The 23,175-nt window shown below is 27.5% G+C and overlaps 1 protein-coding gene across 1 annotated transcript in view; it reads left to right on the top strand.

Moving 5' to 3' along the window:
- The window catches only part of KaiR1D (Kainate-type ionotropic glutamate receptor subunit 1D), a 170,526-nt gene that overhangs the window by 73,880 nt on the left and 73,471 nt on the right, over positions 1-23,175 (top strand). Inside the window, exons 4-5 of the mRNA XM_075372008.1 lie at positions 4,925-5,109; positions 8,022-8,179. Coding sequence (XP_075228123.1) covers positions 4,925-5,109; positions 8,022-8,179 — 343 coding nt within the window. The remainder of the gene's footprint in view (positions 1-4,924; positions 5,110-8,021; positions 8,180-23,175) is intronic.

Raw genomic sequence — 23,175 nt, 5'->3', positions numbered from 1 at the left:
TAATTGTGCTGAAAACATATATGATAGTAACTTAAAATAACTGTGGTCTTATTTAAGTTAACGATAATATCTCTGTAATAGTTTTATTTCTTTGATATCAAAACTATTTAAAACAAAAGCCTAAACGAAAAATAGTTAAAGAAATAAATTTTTTTTTATATTTTTTATCATTACTCTTTAGATTATTTTCATGTACTTCTCCAAACCATTAATTATTTGCACCGCCTTCAAATAACTATATAGCGCCTTCTTCAACTATAAAAATTGAAAGTTTGAAGATTTTTGCATAATGCAGTTATGTTTCTTTGAATGTAGTACAAAATCTCGTGGTTGTATGGCTAATCAATTTTTATTTTATAAGATTATTCTATTAATTTCTTACAATTTTTTTAACAATAATTTTCAATGATTCTCTGCGACATTACATTTGCGTGTTTGTATTTACACTCAATCAGTTTAAATCATCATTCAGTACATGTACTGAACTACTTTGTTATGTGGTTATTTACTTATTTTACTTAGAGAATTATTATCATATCCCTCGAGCACATGTATGTACCTTTCTTACATATATGCAGTGGTAGGAAATTGGTTTCGAAATCAAACGTATGATCGCGATTCATAATGTGACACGCGTAGTTAGATTTATTAGAAACAACATTGTTGTTAGTCAGAAGTTCTTTGAATTGTTTTATAAAATATCTTTTCCTGTTTGGCGTATATAATAACATTCCTAATAATTACATTTAATCTTATAAATTCCTGATGTTAACTGTACGGCGTTGCGTCTTTAGGTTTTAGAATTTTCCTTACTTAGTGTGTGGTATGAAAGGAGATTTTTATATTTAGTCCTTTAAAGGCATTAGTTAGGTTGCAGGGTAGAAACTCACCATATCAGAATGTCACCATATCAACATGATCAGAATGTTTCTTTCATATTTAATTTTGACGGCTTGGTCCGGTTTTTCACATATTTCCTGAGAATCCTCTCTACAAAAACCTATTATAACCGTTCGTTGTGGCTATATGCTTAATTGTATTCAGCTCATTTCGGTAATCGATATAGAATTGAACTGTTACAAGCCTGTTAACAAAGCTATTTTGTACGTTGCCATTTTTTTTTTGGAATGGGTACTGGGAATCGGCATGGATCGTAGCATCAGTTGGGCTTTCTATGATTCTGTTTTGTAACTTGTTTTGGCTGGTCACTGTGAGATTTAGAAAATTTAATGCTCTGAATCCATTTCAAGGGTGAATTGAATTTTATTATTAATAATATTCATGTAGTTTTTTAAATTCTCTATTTGCCGAATGGTTTCATTAAATACGATAAAAGTATATGATAAAAGTAGTGTTTACTTGTATACTTTGCCTTCTTGTTAACGTATCCGCTCTAAACAAGTTAATAAGATTCTTAAATGTTAAAGTAAACAACAGCAGGTTGATAAGGTTAATTGACAATATACCTTTAACGAAGGAGTTTCTAATTTAATGTCTACAAAATTGAGCGATAACGAATTAGAGCTTCTTAAGAAAGGATTAAATTACAACTTCCTTAACTAAAGAAGAATAAATAATTTTTCAGAAGTAGTTTAGGCAGAAGCACTTACAAAGTCACTGCCTGAACCCAGATTACAAAATGATTTGCGTGTTTTAATTAATGGCAGACTTCTAAGTGCTTAAAAATCCATGTTTATATTATCAATAAGATTAATAAATAAATAAATAGGCGAAAGAAATATAAATTTTAAAAAATAAAAAATAAAATCAATGAAAACAATGCCATCATAATCAAAGCCTACAAAAGTAAGGGATAAATACAAAATAAAAGTTGCAAGTTTATCATTGATAAAAACATTAAAATGTAACTTAAAGATCCCACTAATGAATGGTCATAGCTCTGAATAAGGCATCAACATTAACTCTCACCTATTTAACGATAACACAACACACAGATTAAAGTCTATCAAAGCTCAAACACCCCACTTTACGGGTCTTCCAAAGATCTAAAAAAATAAATATTCCATTAAATCCCTTATAAATTTCATTACTGCTTCAGGACTCCAGGTTAAAAAAACATCTAAAACCCTGACACCATCATAAAGAATAAGCATCGTTGTCGAACACAACATAGGTTAAAGAATCGTAGTGATTTTATTAATACAGTAAAAGACAATTAATTGCAGCCCACATACAAGACCACGCCTTCCGATATAGTTAAACTTTATATTATCAAAGAAACCATAATCATCCGGCGGAATAGACTTATTGAGCTATAATATTGGGACCCCACGATGTTCATGAATTGATACTGTTATTGGAGGATATTACACTGTAGAATTATATTTCATTCTATAACAAGTTTTACTTCCATGAGTAAGGACTTAATAGGATCGACAAAGTCAGTATTACTAGCAGATATTTACTTAAAGGAATTTGAAAATAAGTACTTGTTATCTGAAAGAAAATAGGTCATGCAATTTAGGTGGGCGATATTTTTATCATATTTAATGGAACCATTCGGCAATCTGAAGATTAAAAAATAATACATGAATAGTATTAATAATAAAATTCAATTCACCCTTGAAATGGTGTCAGACAGGACGTTAAAATTTCAAAATCTCACAGTAACTAGCTAGAACAAGTTACAGTATAGTATCAGTAGAAAGCTCATAAGTGCTGCTACGATCCAAGCCGATTTCCACAATCAATTCCCCCAAAAAATGACAGCGTACAGTAGCTTTCACTGATTTTTTACAGTTCCTCTTAATTATATCATTTACCGAAGTCAGTTGGACACAATTAAGCATACAAACGGTTATAATAGTTTTATTGTAGACAGGATTCTCAGGAAACATGTGAAAACCGCTGAAAGTGAAAATTGAAGAAACATTCAGATCAACAGAATATGGTGACATTCTACCCAGCATCCTTACTAAAGAATTTAAGAAATTAAATATAAGAATTTATTTCTGTATCCCTAATAAGGTAAAGAAAGTTATAAGTAATAAATATAATTTATAAGTAAGTTTTTTCTTCGTATTTCAATTCTTATTTATTGTAACTTAAAAATTGAACTTACCTAAATTATTAAACACTTTCAATATCAACAAATATCATTTATATAATTTGAGTTTTCTTTAGCATGCTCTCTAAAATAAATTTGAATGCTAAATGTTTGCATGTTATCCTGAAAGTTAATTACTTTTTACGTTGTTATCTATAAATTATGATTATTATATGAATAATAGGCTCGTATATATTTAAGCATATACATTAAATTTTTTAGACTTTAAATCAATCCTTCTGTCTAATTAGTCTTCCTACTTAATGCCTTATTTTGCTTAAGCTACATCAATTTTCATACTTAAACATAAAATAATCTACTTTCAACGGATAATTTTTTATTAATAACATTCATAGGGAAAATTACTTTGTATATATATATATATATATATATATATATATATATATATATATATATATATGTGTGGTGATATTAAAATCTGTTTCCCTATGTGCAAATTTAGATTGCCTTACATAGGAAATATTGGTTTTGCCGTTGATATTAATTCGCTAATAAAATTACTATCAGTTATTAGCTTATTTTTTCTCTGAATTTATCATTTAGTATTAATGAAAAATAAAAATAAATCTGCTGCCGCCCATGAACGATTCATGCAAGATTTATAAATTCTCCACTACCAACATGTCAAAATCTGAATGACTGAAACATAAAATTAGAAGATTTTCTAGACTTGAAGATCGTGGCATGATTTGGCCAAAACTAGTTCCACTTTGGAAATAGTAAACTAACATAGTGTATCATCGACATTAGTAAAGCGCTCTCAAATATCAGAATGAATGGCTTCTGTTTAGATGGAAATGTTTTTGGAAAAATAAATTTCCAAAAAATTCTAAAGAACAGTTATCGGAATAAACTATTTCACCCAACACATCATAAACATGATTTTAACAAATGCAGAAAATTGTAAGAATTGTATTATTTGTTGTAAAGCATTATGCAATAAATTATATACTTTTTTAGATTCAAAAAATGAAGCGTGCTTAAAATTAAATGACCTAGTAAACATAATAATTCTGTTTATTGGTTTGATGAGAATCGTGGGATAATTTAAGAGAACTTAATAAGAGATAACAGATCGCATTGTACCTGGAATTCATGTTTTGATACTCAATAGCAAAAAATAGATTTTTGGGCCGTTATTCTTTGATGGAAGTGTACCAGCGATTCATATCTTGAGATGTTACGAGATGTAATTTCTGAGCTATTAAACGAACTGTGATATTGATCACCCCTATGTTTGGCAGCAGGATGAGTGGCACCTCTTCACTATGTTCTTTAAGTTATATTACCCCCATTAAAGTTTTTCCTTAATGAATAGAACATTAAGGAAGAATTAAATGTCACTGAGTTCAGATGATTTAACATCTAGCAATTTTTAATTCTGGAGATTCATCAGATATGGTATTTTTTTAAATTCAAATTACATGAACATATGAAAAGCCTCAAACTGTTAATTAAAATTTCAGATTATTTTACAAATTGAAAAAAAAAGGTTATAGAAAAACATATGTAGTTTAGTGATTAAACGCCGTCACAAATACATAAGGCAAGAAGGAAGACAATTTGAAAAATTTCTCTGTTATGTATTAAGCATAAAATAATAAAATATCCTTTATTTAACTTTTTTGTTCTTACGTATTAGTAATTTTTAGAAGCTGCCTTTTATTCTACTTGTTATATTAATCAATAAAGATGAATTTTTATGTATTACATTTGGTTGTGTTATTATTACTATTCAAAAAACTAATAAAATATCTATTTCACTAAATAATTTATTTAATATTAACACAAATATAATTTTTTATATAAAAACGTATTGATTTTTACTTATTAAAGTTTGCCATCTGCTGCGAAGTGGCGTAGCTGCAATATTCGGGCCACAATCTGGTCAAACTGCCAGTCACGTCCAGTCTATATGTGATACTATGGAAATTCCACATCTGGAAACGAGATGGGATTATCGTTTGAGAAGAGAAAGCTGTCTTGTCAACCTCTACCCACATCCGACTACTTTATCTAAGGTTTTTATGAAATATATATATATATATCTATGTATAAGGGATATCTCAGAATGTTGTTTTTAGTTTATATGTTAAAAATAATTTAAGTTGAAGTAAAAATATTTTATAAAATATATTAGCTTTTTATGAATTTTTTTTTTATTTTAATTTATTTCAGTAGAATTTTCAGAATAAAATAAACACAGAAACTTCTCATGAATCATGCATTTCACATTTTCATATTTAAAGTAATTTGTAAAATTATAAATTATATAATATAATATTTATTAAAAGTTGTAGATTTAAAAGTTTGTTCAATAGTTATTGATACTCAAAAGGCGATGAGATTTTCTGTAGTTAGTAAGTTACAGTTATATCAACGCAAGAAAAATCGTAATATGGTACCCCCAAATCGTAGGAGGATATGGGGTTACTATTCAAATTATAATGAGAAATTAAAATTAAAAACTGAAAAAAAATTAATTTGAAGTTTACCAATTACTTTCTATGCTTAAAATATTTCTTTTCATTATTTTATTTTAGAGATGAAATATTCAAAATCATTAATAATTAAAATGAATAATAATTGAAGTGTTGGTGTCTACATCTGGCTTAAATTCGAAAGGAATAATTTTTTAGGGGATAGAGTTTAATATTTCAGTGTGGTATGAAATATGAACAGGAAATTTGAAAGATTAACGAATATTCACACACACGCACGCGCGCACATGCACGCACACGATAAAACCTACATACAATAATATAAAGAATTATAAATCTGCATTTTCAGTTTCTAATGGATTTACAACTTCATTACTACCATTTTTTTAACATCTGGGACCACCGTTAGGTATTACTTCAGAGTATGAGATGAATTATAATTTTTTTAGCGTGTAAAAATGCCATGCCTGACCGGGATTCAGACCCTGGACCTCCGGATGAAAGGCCGAGACATTACCACTCGCACCAAAGAGGCCGGACTCCTTCGGTAGATTTTACTTTTTTTTTACTTCTAATGTTTTTACAGCTAAGCGAAACCTGAAAGAGGAAAAAGCCTACAAGTAACAGTTTGTACAAGAACTGAAATAATGGCAAAGTAAAATGAAAGACCAAATAATAGAGAGAAAAAATGAAAAAAGTACACGATTAAAGTAAAACAATTACAGAAGTCATTGTGTAATAAAAATGTTATAATTAAGGGTCAATCCAAACATAAAAATAATAATAGACATGGAAGTAGAGTAATTTTAAGAGAAAAAATAATAAAATTATATTTATACAATTGTTAAAGTTTAAGAAGTAATAATAGTGTAGAATAATTTTTGTAAGGACTGAAAAATGTGGAATAGGTAAAGAGAATATAATAAGACATAATGAGATATAAATATAATGAGAATAATAAAAAGAGGCAAAGCGTGCTAAGAAATAGGCGAGAATGACAGTGAATGAGAGTGGTGTATGTCAGTGAAAGGATAAATAGACAGTAGAAGATGAGGATGTAATATATCGAAAATTAAAACTATTGAATTAGACAGAAGAGAATTATATTGATTTATTATTTTACTTTTAAACATGAACTACTACACTTTTATCTTGCAAGTATTTGACTTGAAAGAGTTTGAGTTTAACCGAGTTGCTACATATGATTTTATTTATTTAGTATGAAAATTATTCCATAACAGAATAAAAACAAATAACCAATAAAATAGTTTTGTTTCCTTTTTGTTTATTTAAGCTAAATCTAACCATTTAAATTAATCTATTATTTAAATATATTGAACTGGGGAAAAAGTTTCATTTTATTTGAATGAAACAGTAAAAGATGTTTAAAATTTAAAATGAAGTTTATTGAACCAAATATGTGCTGTTTTGTTTGACCACCTTTAGCCATTTTTGAGGTAAAATAATTATCCTGATAATACAAATATTTTCTGTACGATACACTTATCGTACAGAAAATATTTATCTGTACTAAGCCTGCGATCTTCACAGGCTTTCCATGAAGCCATCTTTTACACCAATGACAGAGTTCTTTAGAGACCGAAACAAATAATAATTGAAAGTGTAGGAATGTCAGAACAATACAGTGGCTGCATGAAAAAATTTCCCAGCCAATCTAGTCACCGACGAAGTGTGTTTTGATTGAAGATGACGCCATTCTGATGAATCAATTCTGGTCGCTTTATCTCGATTGCTAGGAGTAAAATTTTCAGTTGAAGTATCAATCGTTTGACTGAGAAGTTCATAGAGAACAATTCCTTTCTAATCCTACTACACACAAAAAGCATCATTTTTCTGGCGTTAATCCTGGCTTTCCCACAGTTCGTATTGTTTCACCTTGCATCGATTACGATTTGTTACAGTATTGTTATACGTGACATATTTTTCACTTTTCGCTAATAAGTCGTTTATAAAATTGTTCGAATTCTTCCATTTTAATAACGATTTGTAGATAGGAATTGGTTTTATTAAATGTTTTCATTGTTAAATCACGTGGCACCCAAAAATCGATTTTTTTTTATTTAGCTTTTTTCAATAGATTTATTATTCTTTCGTGATTAGTGTTTTGTGTTTAGTTTGTTGCTGACACCACGATTGCTAATGTGCTGATCTTGGTCAATTTTTTCCATGATTTCTTCGTCTTTTCCAGTCATTGGCTGATCAGAGCAAGGTGCGTTATTTACGTCAGAATTTACAGATTGAAAGGAATTAAACTATCTTTGTGCTATCCGTCCTTATATTGTGTCATGTCTATAAACATGACCCAATTTTTTAGCGGCCTGAATCGCATTCATTCCCTTTAAATAGAAACGCGTCAGGGAGGCAATTTTATAAAAATTTCTTTAAAAAGATAATTAATATACTTTTATATTTAAAAGTTGCCAATCAAAACTAAAAATATTGTATTTAATATAAATTTATATCTTTTACAGGCATACGTAGATTTGGTTCAAGCCTGGGGATGGAAATCATTCACAATTATTTATGAAAATAATGAAGGTCTAGTAAGACTACAAGAATTACTTAAGGCCCACGGACCATCTGAATATCCAATTACAGTTAGACAATTAGGAGAGGGGTCAGATTATAGGTAAGTGTTTATATTAACTTTATTTATGAAATTGAATCAAAATTTTACATAAAACATATGGGTTTTAATATGAACGCATTCAAATTTCATTTATTATTAAAAATTTGTAATTTAAAAAAGGAAAATGCAAGAATGTATAACATTAACATAATCTAAAAGATAAAAATTTACTTTTTTCTAGTATTTTTATAATAATTACATCCAATATTTTTGGAAAAGAAATAATAAAAAAGCAAGGTTAAATTCAGCCAAAATAACACTAGTTAGTGTTTTAAGTAAAAATCCATCGATAAAAGAGTTTAAATTTGCCGAAAAAACTTTCCTTATAATTGCAGTTATGTTCATTTCGTGTAATTTTTTCTGTAATGAAAAATCTGATGTGGACACCACATGACTTCCTTGTACGCCTATTAAATTACATATACACATTGTTAAAAGTACATAAAATTATATTTCACTCGTAACTTCTGATTTTTTCTTCTAAAGGAAGTATTGTGATCGCGACAAATTTTTTATTTCAGATTTCAATGGAAACATCAATTTATCTCCATTTTGAACATCCCTGAATCCATTTTGACTAGTTTCGGTGAGACGTCGACATCGACGTACGTATGTATCTCGCATAACTCAAAAATGATCAGGCGCAGGATGTTGAAATTTTGGATTTTGGACTGTTGTAGCAACTAGTTATGCACCTCCCCTTTTGACTGCAGTCGACTGAACCAAGAGTGTCCAAAATGCCCAAAATCCAGACAAATTTGGATTTTGGACTTTTTCTTAACTGCAGTAATAAGACCTCATTTGCTTCTCAACGATATATCATAAGTGGTACTTATTTTCTTAGTTACTTACTTTTTACTTTAATTCCAAACTGACTTACAGGAAATTGGATTCATAGTGTGATGTAGTCGTCTTGTTTCATGGTAGAAACTCACTTGACTGAAATCGGAAAAGCTCTTTTTTTTAATAGGAACAGATTAAACTTACACCTTATGAACAAGGTGTTCAACAGACCATAAAAAATTATATACTTTTTATATTAAAAGTAAATATACATTTTTTAGATTTTTTTTTAATCCGTAGTTTGTTCTTTTATTTTAATTATTAATTTGTTTTATAAAATTAAAGACTAAGTTTTATAATGTACAAGGTATTCAAAAATCATCTAAACAAATTCTTCCCATTTTTTCAAATGTTTAGGAATTTAAAATCCTTTCATTCAAAATTACTTCGAGGGCTAAATATTAGAATAGCTTATCCAAAAAAAAATTATGAAAAGAAATCTTTTACAATTTTTTTCGCTCTCTGACTTAATTAACCTTTGTTATTACATCCTTCTACATCTATAAACCGTAATATTTGTATTACTCATTTTAAATTTTGAATTCTCAACTCACATAAAAAGTAACCCTTTGAAAAAAGTGTTTTTATTGTTTAAACACCTTTTTCTCAATTTCATAATTCTTTGGATTAGATGACTAACGAATGATTTTGATGAAATAAAAAATGATTTATTTTTAAAAAATTTAATTTAATTTTCTTTTCTAATGTGTATGTTTAAACAAGTATTAATTAATTTGTATTACTAAATCAAACCACATAAACTTGAGGTGTTATTTTTTTTTTTTTTTTTGTCTTCAGTCATTTGACTGGTTTGATGCAGCTCTCCAAGATTCCCTATCTAGTGCTAGTCGTTTCATTTCAGTATACCCTCTACATCTTACATCCCCAACAATTTGTTTTACATACTCCAAACGTGGCCTGCCTACACAATTTGTCCCTTCTACCTGTCCTTCCAATATTAAAGCGACTATTCCAGGATGCCTTAGTATGTGGCCTATAAGTTTATTTTTCCAAATGCTTCTTTCTTCATCTATTTGCCGCAATACCTCTTCATTTGTCACTTTATCCACCCATCTGATTTTTAACATTCTCCTATAGCACCACATTTCAAAAGCTTCTAATCTTTTCTTCTCAGATACTCCGATTGTCCAAGTTTCACTTCCATATAAAGCGACACTCCAAACTTTCAAAAATCTTTTCCTGACATTTAAATTAATTTTTGATGTAAACAAATTATATTTCTTACTGAAGGCTCGTTTAGCTTGTGCTATTCGGCATTTTATATCGCTCCTGCTTCGTCCATCTTTAGTAATTTTACTTCCCAAATAACAAAATTCTTCTACCTCCATAATCTTTTCTCCTCCTATTTTCACATTCAGTGGTCCATCTTTGTTATTTCTACTACATTTCATTACTTTTGTTTTCTTCTTGTTTATTTTCATGCGATAGTTCTTGCGTAGGACTTCATCTATGCCGTTCATTGTTTCTTCTAAATCCTTTTTACTCTCGGCTAGAATTACTATATCATCCGCAAATCGTAGCGGTGTAGAGGTGTTATTAAAATATGTTATATTAAACTAAATTTTTTGGTAATTTAGTTTAGTATTTTATGGTTTGTTTTGTATTTGTATGGTTTTTATGGTTATATTTGGTTTGTTATGGTTTCCTTTTGTATGGTTTTGAGCTCTTGTATATATTTAATCTAAATATTACTTAAACAAATAAAACAATCAATTATAATTTTAACACAATTTAGATAACTATATTTATAATTTGTATTTTTGTTCTAATTAAATTTTGATATAAACATTAATATCTTTTTTCTTTATCTCAACTAATTTGTTATTATATAAATGAAATATTTATAATTATAAATGCGAAAGTTTGCCTGTTTGTTTATTCGCAAAGTTTGTTTGTTTGTTGCTTACGTAAGAACCAACAAACCGATTACTTCAGGAAACACTCAACGTTATCCCAGGGAAGATTTTAAGCCATAGATTGAGCTCCTAGCTCCGTTGAGTTTGAAGTTGTTAATTAAAGATATTCATTAAAGAAACATAAATTAGTATTTTACTCATTAAACTTCTGTCACCATGGAAACAGAAATATAATGAAATAAAATGACTAATTCATTTTTCTTTAATGAATATACTGTAAAATATTTAATATTCATGCTACTGTATTTACTACAGTTACCATTATTCTTTCTTATGGAATTTATTTTTTTCATGTATTTGTAAGCTCCTAAAGTCCGTATACTTCCTTCATTGGAGTTTCATTTTTTTTTTACATAATCAAGGGCAAGGATAGTGAAAAAAGGGAGGGTAATATTGCAGTATTATACCCAATACTTTTATATTACCTCAACACACATATGTACCAATGTGTGTTGGTAAGTTTGAAGCTTAATAACTTTTGATTGGATAAACCGATTGTAATAAAATTTTATACAGATACTTGTGCAAATTGACCAATTTTTTGTAAAATTTTGTGGTCAGTAGATTCAGGGATGAACTAGATAGTTTTTTGAGGCCAGTTTTTTGAAAAAATGTTACAAATATAATCCTATTTTACATTAAGTTCAGTATTACATGCGTACATGCTTACCATTTTTTTTTTAATTTTGCCTCAAAATTACCTCTTCATAAAAATCGGAAAAGCTATATTTCTATGTATTGCATATTTTTTGATCGAATTCTTCTTTGTCTTCCTAAGCATAGCAGTACTGAAAGTGACTAAAAAAAAAAAAAAAAATACTTTAGAAACAATATTGGTGGTGGAGGAGCTGATTAAATTTTAAAAATATAAATTTTTTGAAAATAGTTTTGGTTTATTTTCTTATATCATTATTTAACCAATGTGTAGAAATAAATAACCAATTCCAGGAAAATATTACAAATTTACTGTCAGTTTAAATAATTAGTAATTTGACCATTCTTAATGGATGGATTATTTTGATCAACTTTCACTTTTCCTTTTTTCGTGAGCTTATCTTCATTCTAGAAAGTAAATTAAAGTTTAAATTGAAGGTTAACCTTTAAGAATCATGAAAGCTTTCCTTTTCATTAATAAATATATAGATAGATACATATAGATAAATATAGATAAATATAGACCTTCTATGTAACATGATATTCAAATTCAAAGGGAATAAATACTTACACAATTGAAAAAATATATTTAGGTCTTTCTATTTTGATTTTCTTTAAGTCTAATTTCATAGATTTAATGCTTTAACATAAATATTTGTAGCAGTTACAAATTCATTTTTAAATTTTAAATTTCAAGCAAATCTAAAAAAATTGCAATCTAGAAATTGAGCGCTTTAAAAATTATTTTTAGTATCCCATATTTCATCCATTAAAAACGTAAATTTAAATGAATTATTTAATAATAACAAAATTTACTAGATGATTGATTTTTTTTTTAAATCAAATGATTACAATAACTTTTCCATCCAGTAACAAAAGAGATTACAAGTAAATAGAGCAGCAGACATAAAATATTATTTTCTAACACAGATGAGATTAAATAAATGAGGATTTTATTGAGCGAGCCAGTTACATGGTTGGGTATGAAAAGGCCCAATGGAAAGAGAAATTAATGTATTGCAACAACCAGAAAAACGTTAGATTTTTAACGACTGAGAGAAAACATTTTATGATAAATGAATTCGTAAAGGAAGAGGTTGAAAACTCACAATATGTTTTTTGCTGATGACCTGATGTAACCTATAATTACAAATCCAATATGTACCAAGAAGAAGTAAAGTATAAAGACCAGCTAAAAAATATTTGAGCTAATATCTAAATATATAACGTTTATACAATTATTAAAAATATAATATTAATTAAATCAACATAATGCGGGGATTTCATTTGTGAATTTCAGTTTATATTATTTAACTTTAAACTTTTTATTAGGAATTATTTAAAAAAAGATTTTCAGATTTCTTTAAAAAAATATTTTTATACCAAAGAAAAAATAAGAAAGATTTTATGAAAATTACAATTTTAAAATTTAGCATATCACCCTTCTCAAGTTATTAACCAGAATAGTTTCGTAGCATTATTATTACGTCTTTTACTTTGGGTACAAATAAAGATGGATGATACTAGATACAGAAAAATTTGGGTTTAGGAAAAGTATGAGTACACAAAAAGTAATCTATCACATTTATTTTAAAAGGTTAAATGATTTAAATTTACGTATTGGCATTTGTAGGTCATAAAAATCACCTAATAAACTAAAACGGTATAGGATATTTAAAATTTTTTTCTATTAAAAAAATAAAAATTTGTTGCATTATATAAAAGTGTTTTAGTATTCTAGTACCCGTATCAGTAGCTATACGGGTTTAAAAGGTTTAAAACGTTGAAAGATACATAGCAGTGCAGAAGGAAGTAGATAAGTATAATGAGAAGCATTACATTTTAATTTATATAAGGAACAAGTAATGAAGTAAATAAAATAATAACGCAGGAGCAAAATACAAGGATAAATAGTTAAATCTAATAATTCATAAATTTATTTATATCTTAGTTGAAAGAAGAAATGAGTAAGAAGAAATAATGATTAATATTATAATCATTACTAGGGAGAAATCTCATTTTTAAATAATTAAGTGCGAAAAGAGTTGCATTGTATAAATTTAGGTATTAATATGCAAATATTCAATTATTATAACTTCTACAGTGTTGTAATTTTACTAGTAAAATTCGAAAGACTGGAAATGCGAAAGAAAAGACTGGATAATTTTCATGTATATTATATAATTCGGGTGATACTACAGGTGAATTAAAAATTATACAAAATTCATTAAAATATTTGCACTGATTTTAGCTAAGAAAGCAAAATCTGGACAAAAGTAAAACCAGAATAATGAAGAATATAGTTTTCTGAAAAGTGTGGTGGCATTAAATTTGTTGATAATAAGATGTACTGACAAAATACAAAAAGAAAAGGATTTAAAATGAATTGAAGTTGATAAAAACTTACAATTTTATTGTTAAAAAAAAAAATAACGAAATTGATGAGCTATATACACTAAGAAATCAAGAGGTAATTAATTTTATTAGAATGAAAGTAATTTGTAAATATAAAGAAATGTATCTGACTAAAAAATTAAAAAGGAACAGAATGAAATGTAGCATTGCCTCAAACCAGTTAAATGAATGAATGACATAAAAATAACTTTTTGTCAATTATAAAGTACTGTAAAATTTCTTATGATTATTGTGATTAAATACTGCAATGTGAAATTAAGAAAGATGAAAGAATTTATTCATAAACTACTCTATTTTAAAAAAAATAAAACATCTTTGTCTTCTTAAAACTTTGCAAGTGAAAATCCTTGACCCACCGGTTTGGTTTAGTGGTTAACGCGTCTTCCCAAATCAGCTGATTTGGAAGTCAAGAGTTCCAGCGTTCAAGTCCTAGTATAGTCAGTTATTTTTACATGGATTTGAATATTAGATCTTGGATACCGGTGTTCTTTGGTGGTTGGGTTTCAATTAACTATACAATCTCAGAAATAGTCGAACTGAGACTGTACAAGACTACACTTCATTTACACTTGTACCTATCATCCACATTCATCCTCCGAAGTATTATCTAAAAGGTAATTACCGGAGGCTAAACAGGAAAAAGAAAGAAGAAAATGAAAACCCTTTCAAAAAATAAGTAAAATTAAAGTCATGCAATGCAAAAAGAGGAAGGGAAAACAGGTGGAAAATCTATACAGTAGGTTGATTTTATTGTTTCTGAAATAAAGTTTTATGCAATGAATTGTAAAGAGGATATCAGAATCAGATCGTACATAAATTAAATGAAGAAGATGACATGAAGAAGAGATTTAAATCAGACAGCAGACGATACCATATTCAATAACCGAATTCAGAAAAGCCTAATTATGTAAAATGCACAAGGTAATATATAAATATTATTTTTAAATACTCGAAACTCTGTGTTATACATACATCACCGGATAAATAATTTAATATTAAAATATTAATTATAATTTTATTTCCGTTTGATACAAGAAATATCTATATGATTGTCTATTAAAAATTTGGTATGTTTAAATAATAGTATAGAAATACTTAAATAGTAACTAGTGGACTAAAATTACTACCTAAAATTTATTTACCATTTTTTTCTGTGGTTAAATCATTTAAATTTTGCTAATTAAACTTTGCTTAAACCATTTAATTTTCTTAATATTACAACAAAAATCTAGGTTTATTTATTTTTTAACTGATTTCAATTAATTAAATTTTGAATCCAAATTATTGTAGAAAAAAAAGAAGATTTTTTTTCATCTTCGCAAATCATTTTTAAAGTTCACAAAATTGACTTTTTTATTGGTTGATCAATCCAGTAACTTTACCAGCAACTGATTATGATGATTAATAATTTCAGTTTTTGTGAAATTGAAATCGTTTATAATGTTATTTTTTTTTAGCCCATGCGTTTAAATATCTTAGAAACTTGATTATGACCAAGAGAAAATTTCTTATAAAGAGTTTGTTAGAGAATTTAGTGTTTAATTATGAAATTAATGGACTAAAACCATTTCTATTATGGTAATTTATACTATTACATACATTTATGTAAGCAATAAATATTTAATATTATTCACAATCTCTTTTTCTATAAAAAAATACAGTTATTTTATACACGTTTACGATAGCGTAATATTTTTCAACATTAATTACTGAGGTGGTAATGATATAAACTATTAGGGAAATGAAACAAAAACTGGACAACTTAACATACAGTAAGCTTATATTAATGGCGCGGTCCAGTTGGTTGATTTTTAACTTGAGTTTTTTATTTACAGTTAGTTTTTATGAAGTTAATTCCCAAGAGAAGAGAAATTTACTATAATGAGAAAACAGATGTGAACGGTTGATTGAAAACAAACTTCATTATGGACCTATTCTGGTAGATGAACGGTGTATAGTACAATTTTGTACAACCTCAAATTGTAAAACAGCATGTCAGCCACAGACCAAATAATTTGCATAACCTCTCCATTTCATGAAAATAGCGACAGAATGGTTACGCACCACTAAACTTATTTATACACTGTGAATATAAATTTAAAAAATATATGCGTGTGTTCAAAGGTTTAACTTTACGGTTGATAGAAATGTCACTTTCACTTGAATATTTATCATTAATTTTATAAAAAAAACTTTGATTTTCTAGTTTAAATTTCTCGTAATTTTAGTGTAATTATACACAGTAAATTATTGGAAATTGGACTTAAAGAAATGGAAGCTGACTCCTTTTATGATCCAACTAAAAAATATCTAATTAGTAATAAATTTTTATTGTAGTCGTGCTGCTTTTATGTCGTATTTTATTAACCGATTTCAAAAAAGGAGGTTATGTATTCGACCCGTAAATTTTTTTTAATGTTTGTTCGTCATAACTTTTTTTCTATTATCCAATTGAATAAATCATTTTGCAACTGACGCAAATGGTTTTCGCGGTGGTAACATGATGTTGAAAATATTTTCTAGACACAAAATATCGGTCTGAAGAGTGACAAAAAAACGTTTTTCGTTGTCTTACGAGTAATTAGGGTCAGTGGAAATCCTGATTTTCTATATATATTTGTCATGTTAGATCATGTTATATGGTCTTCTGTAGGGCAGGTAATGTTAATTTCGTACAAGATATGTAGTACTGTTAATAAAATCATCAAAAATCGAGATATCTGGTCTTAAACCTTTTAGACCCAATATGCATTATACGGCAAAAATAGAGCATCATGAGGGGCAGTGGAAATCTTATAATTCTATATATGTTCATCATGTTATAGTCTTGATGTCGGTTCCATTTAAAAAACAAAATTATATAATGCGAACATTTTATGGCGGGTCTTGTCTGTCCGTTTGCAACAGCATTACGTAAGAACCAACTGACCGATTGCTATCAAATTTTCAGGATACATTCGTGTTATCAGGGGAAAGGCTTTAAATCATAAATCAAGGCTCTAGCCTTCTTGGGGGTGAAGTTGTGAATTTTTTCTCGTCAAAAATCTGTATACTACTGTTTTAATTAATTTCCTTTTTCAAGTATTTGAAAAGTCTGTATACTTTAATTGTTATTTATCGGTATTTTTCTTTATTAGTATTATTTATCAGTATTACTATATCAAAATTAATATTTTTTTTCTAATTTACTTATTTCATTTTCAATATGAGAAAATTTTAAATACAAGAATTGTTTTACTTATTATCAATCAATTGGTTTAATGTATTACACCACTTCTTTCTATTGTACCTTAATCTTTTCATTTGAAGCCCATTATTGTAAATATGTTAAATAACAACCGTAAATATAATAGGAGATAGAATAGGTAGATAGGAGTAACCAGTTACTTTTTAAAAAGCCTAATAAAAAATAAAAAATAATAAATAAAAAAGTTAAATCCAACCGAAATAATAACTCTATTTCATTACCAAGAAAAAGCATCTTATCAAGATTAATAGGAAACATAAGGAGCAAAATTATTTTCTATTCACTTAGCTGAATATTGTGTTGAATACAAGCCACCGAAATTTAGGTGATAACCCATATAACTGACAACTGGTCTTCGATCACTAAACAAATGAACTATAATAAATTAATATTGGTCGGCCTCCGTGGCGCAAGTGGTAGCGTCTCGGCCTTTCATCCCGAGGTCCCGGGTTTGAATCCCGGTTAGGCATGGCATTTTCACACACGTTACAGATAATCCATTTCATCTTCAGAAGCCATGCCTAATGGTGGTCCCGGAGGTTAATAAAAAAAAAAAAGAATATTAATGGAAGGATCTTTGATTAACGTCATACTTGTTCCCCAGTTTCATAAATTTAAGATTGCGAAGGGTAGTACAAATGATGGTAAAAGTTAATGTATTCCTTCTTGTAGTAAAAACATTTCCATGTAGAAGGGGAAAAATTCAAACCGTCAATAATTATTATCATTTTCTATTACAATCTCCGTCTTTCCTTATAGTTTATATATGTTACACACTTTTTTTATTAACAAATAACACTTTCTTTGCATGCTCTAAATGCTTTAATATATAATTGTTTATTTTATAGAAAATTTTTTCTAAATGTTTTACCTAATTCATCTTAATCGTATTGATACCAAAATTAATCGTCTATATAAATTTCACGAATAATGACAGATTTACTGGTACGCTATAGTCATACAACTTAATATGTATTATTTTTATTTTACGTATGTTTTTCAATCTTTAATCAACGTAAACAAACGAAGAAGTTTTCAGTTAGACTCATGCAAATTTAATTTCTAGTTGTTGTTTAGTTTAATACGTGTTGATAACGTATCAAAAGTGACCACTTCAGATAAATATGTTTCCTAACTATCGGGACTATGAAATGTGACAATTGGAAAAAACCGGTTACAAGAAAGTGTGTGTGTGTGTGTGTGTGTGTGTGTGTGTGTGTGTGTGTGTGTGTGTGTGTGTGTGTGTGTGTGTGTGTGCAGGGTGTTTTATTCTACTTTGCTTACTATCTAAAAACGGATTGATTAAAAATATTAAGGTTTATAAAGCAACCTCTATTAGGGAAATTAATTCCAGAAATCTTTTTAAAAAAATCCGGGAAGGTGATACGGAACTAGGTATTATCATAAGTTGATACAAATGTCCACTGTATACATTTTTTCCATGACTTTTATTGTTTTTTGAAACAAGTAATAGATGCCGATGTCTGTGGTGGGGAGGTATCTTCATCTTCTTCATCTGGAAGGTCCTAGGTTCGAATCCCGTTCATGCACGGCATATTTTTTAATGGCTAAAAATTTCTATTTCATATTCCTATGCAAAAGGTTTTGTAAATCTTATCTGGTGATTTAAATATAAGAAGAAAAAAAACGCCCTTACCCTCAAATATTTAGATTATAAAAAACTCAATTAATGCTGGTTTTTACTAATTCTGTAATTAATTGTAGTTATTTTATAGTTTATTAGTATAGTTAATTAAATTTAATTCTTTAAGGATACTTCTCCTTTTGGAATCTCATTTTGGAAAGTTATTCAAAATGGATTTTTTTTATAGGTATAACGAAATTTAATTACCTTTCATATGCTTGAACTACTTAGACGTTAACAATCTAAATTTGATAGAATAATTCGGTATTGAGCATACATAATATTCAGTTTTTTCTAAAAGTCCACGTAAGGCGGTGAGAAGGTATAAAAGATGGGAAATTCGTATTCAATTAATAATATGAGATGTAAGAAACACTTGAGGGGCAAATCTTTAATATATATAATTAAATTGTCCTGATTAATTTATCAACGCCCAGCTAAAAACTAATGAAGATAAATTGATAAAAAATCATATATATGTTCTTCTTAAGGTGTAAGTTCACACTACGAAAGGAGATTTTAAATTCTGAGTTAAAAGGTTTAAAATGGAATAAAAATGAAATATACTATTTTGTTTCATTTTTCGGTAACAAATTAAGATATCAACTTGATTTTTGGCGTGTATAATTTTCAAGTAAATATCTAACAACTAATTTCTAAATTTTTCAAAACTCGACTTTGAAATGGGCGAAGAAAGGTAAAAAAAAACTTGAAAAATGATTGCAAATATTCCCCATTTCTGACTATACTGAAAGCGATATTCTCTAGAGAATATCGCAAATTCTCTTCAGATAAATATCTAAAATTCATTTTCGGTTTTTTAAATTTCGATTTTTTAAGGGGTGCGACGGTGTACGGCGTGGCGGTTTAACCAACATAGCCGCTGTTACTGTACGTCCGACGTGACTGGCTGACCTGCCTCCGGTAAAAAACATAAATAAGTGTAATTAGAAATTATAAAAATAAGCAACGAGGTACGGTTATCTCCTAGTGGTGTTTGTCTGGTAACGTTAAGAACCCGTAAAAATTATATTTTTACCCGTACGAAATGTGGGTAAACAGTTATAACTAATGTTTTTAAGATGGAGGTCGACTGTTTTAACACTCACATTCTTAGATCACTCAAACTGTCAGGTCCTGTACTGACCAAATTTTTACTTTTAAGAAATATACTAATTTATAAATTGAACAGGGTTAAATTTTTGTTTATCACAAACATGGATTAAATGAAAACAAAGAGGTCCAAGGGGAAAACCTCTGACTAGACCGGAAGTCGAGCAAAGCTAGCCATGACCGGCTAAAAATACTCTGACCGCGACTGGAAACCCAAGTAACCATATAACGTAGACGAAGCTGCGACGGGATGAGCTTATATTTGTATATTTTTTTTTTTACTTTTTTATTGCTTTTTTGATGCAAGTATCTTACTTGTGAAATATTTGTAAAAAGAGTTTTTATAAAGTCATTTCCTCCTTCAAATATTTAAAATGTATGAATTTTAATCTGAGTTAATTTTCAACAATTCTATTTTAAATTAACTGTTAATTGTTGGTTTAAAATATTATTTATTGTATTAGTTTTAATTTGATAGATACGTCAAATGAAGTGTTGAGGTTAATGAAATTTATTTAATGCTCATGGTTTTAACTTAACGAAGAACTTAAATTTTGTTAATGTGATTTCTTTAAGTGAGTTGCTCCCAAAAAAATCTTTGTTAAAAAAAAACTTTTGATGAAGTAATGTGGTAAAGTCGGAAAAATTATGTAAATCGTTAACAATCATTTTATATGTGAAATATGTTCAACCTTTATTTTAATCAAATTGATCAGTTTTGAAAATCTTCTATTTGTCTTATAGATAAAGTTTGTTTAGTGGTGTCTTTATAAGGTACTTCAGGATAACATAAATGTTACGTAGTCTATAAAGACTACGTGAAGATACTTTATACTCTTGACTTTTTTAACATTGGTTGCTTCACTGATAAAAGTTTGATGACATTCTGATAGTAAAAATACTTTTTTAAGATTGATTTAAAATTGAAGAAAACTATCTGAGAGGACGTAGGAGGAAAAAATAATGTACATTCCTGCAATACAGAAAGCGTAGGTTCTAGTTCAGTAGTTTTCTGTTAATATTTTCTTCCTATTTAATTTATGTATTACATATTTAATTTTCAAGCATTATCTTTAACATTAATCAAATGTACTTTTTTTGTTCCAATTACGATTGACTCGTCAATTTTCCTATTTTATTTATTACCATTTGTCCGTCCTTTCTTCGTCTTGCTATTTCCATCCTACGAGCAACACAGGGTACATAATAATGAATTATTATACCGTGTTGTAAATTGATGATGCACAAAAAAAAAGCAAAATACTAAAATATTTTATTTTATTTTTCAATAACTTTAATATTGTATCATATATAAACTAATAAATTTATTTTATTTTTTTTATTTCGTGTTTTTTTAAGTAGATCTATTTTTCAAACTTCTAAACCAATCAATTTTTATACTTTAAAAGGTGGTTTGAGTTCTATGCCATTGATGCTGGATTTTTTTTTTTTTTAATATAGTATAAATTAAATTTATTTTTTTTATCATATTGTGTATGTTTTGTATAGATTTGCTTCCATAAACTTTTCTTGAATGATTTTTATAGAAGAGGAAATTGATCAGTTTGGCTCTTTTCTTTTTTGGTTTTTATTTTTTTAAACTTGTGTAAATAAGTAATAAAACTGAACCTAGCGGAAAAAAGTCATAGGATATATTATTATGTATCTCAAACACCATTTTTCATTTGAGCAACTATGATGAATTATGGTAAAATATATATTTTAATTAAAAGTAAAATTAAAATTTAATATTAGTTCTAATAAAAAGTAAAAATTTATTTTAAAAATCATATGTTATAGTTTTTCATATCTACATTAAAATTTTACTTCGGAGACAAAATTAAGGGTTATTAAATAATATAAAACAAATTATACTATACTCAGTTTAGAATCCAATAAGTGAAAATTTAAAAAAGAATTGGAAACTATTATTTTTTTTTACTTTTTACAAGATTTTTCTTTTTTTATATTTTACCAACTGGAGAAAAAGTTATAGAATTCTAGAAAATGGGAATAAGGAGATGAAAGTCCTGAAAATAGCAGTAAAAGGAAAGTTATGACGTGTAATAGGGTCAACGAATAGAGTACGTACACCATAAATATTTCAACATGTGAAAGTTTATTTAATATTAGTAGAATCGAAGTGAGTTTGGAAAATTTATATACTAAAATGTTTTAATATATTGAATATGAAGTTTCATTTAATTAAATTTTGTTGAATATTGTTTATTTAATATTTTACAAATCGGTAATCAAATAATAAATATATTTTTTCATTTCTATCGCGATTAAATTAGTCTATTAATTTATACTTAAATTAAATAGAGAATTTAAACATATGGAAGTAACTATGCATTGAATTATTTAAAATATACAGAATTCGTTAGTAAATTTAACATGATGTATTATTTACCGTCCGCCTGCTTACACACATACCGCAGTGTGTATGATTTTTGGGTTTGTATAAACACGGTATCTATGCGTGTGATGTATGTATATATGAAAGTACATAGAAGAAAACTCTATTGTTACTATCTAAAGGTGCGGAGTATGCAACATTTTTTTTCCATTCAAATGAAAGAACACTTAGCTGAAAGTAGTAGATCAATATTAGCCTCATCTTAATACAAGTCTTCTCAAAAACATGCGGTTCTACATCTTTTAGATTTTTACCGAATAAATTTATTTTTAAATTAATTTTTTTGGTGTATATTTAAATAAAAGTTGCTATTATGTCTAACGTTAAAACAGAATTAAAAAAAAAAAAACTGTTACATATTAATATAATAATACATTAATATTTTGTTTATAAGTATACAATTTGGACATTGACCTACCACAGTTTTATAAATAGTTTTTACATTCGAAAAAATATTTCTTTTCAACAAATCACACAATTACAATTTTTTGTTTAGTTTTAAGTAACTGATCAGCAGGATGTTCTTCTTTTACAGTTATTTTTATTTACTTTTTAAATTAAGATTTAATTACAATATATTCATTCTATGTTATGTGCAGTATCAATTATTTTAAATTTATTCTTTATTTGCAATTTTAAATCAAATATTTATTTCAGTACTAAATTATGTATTATTTTGAGAACCTTATTTATCAACTATTATCCTGTGTTTTTTTATATTTC

Source organism: Lycorma delicatula, chromosome 7, assembly GCF_047948215.1.
Source record: "Lycorma delicatula isolate Av1 chromosome 7, ASM4794821v1, whole genome shotgun sequence".
In the NCBI taxonomy this organism is placed as follows: Eukaryota; Metazoa; Arthropoda; class Insecta; order Hemiptera; family Fulgoridae; genus Lycorma; species Lycorma delicatula.
The sequence above is the reverse complement of the archived record's forward strand: the minus strand, read 5'-3'. Positions and strand labels throughout refer to the sequence as shown.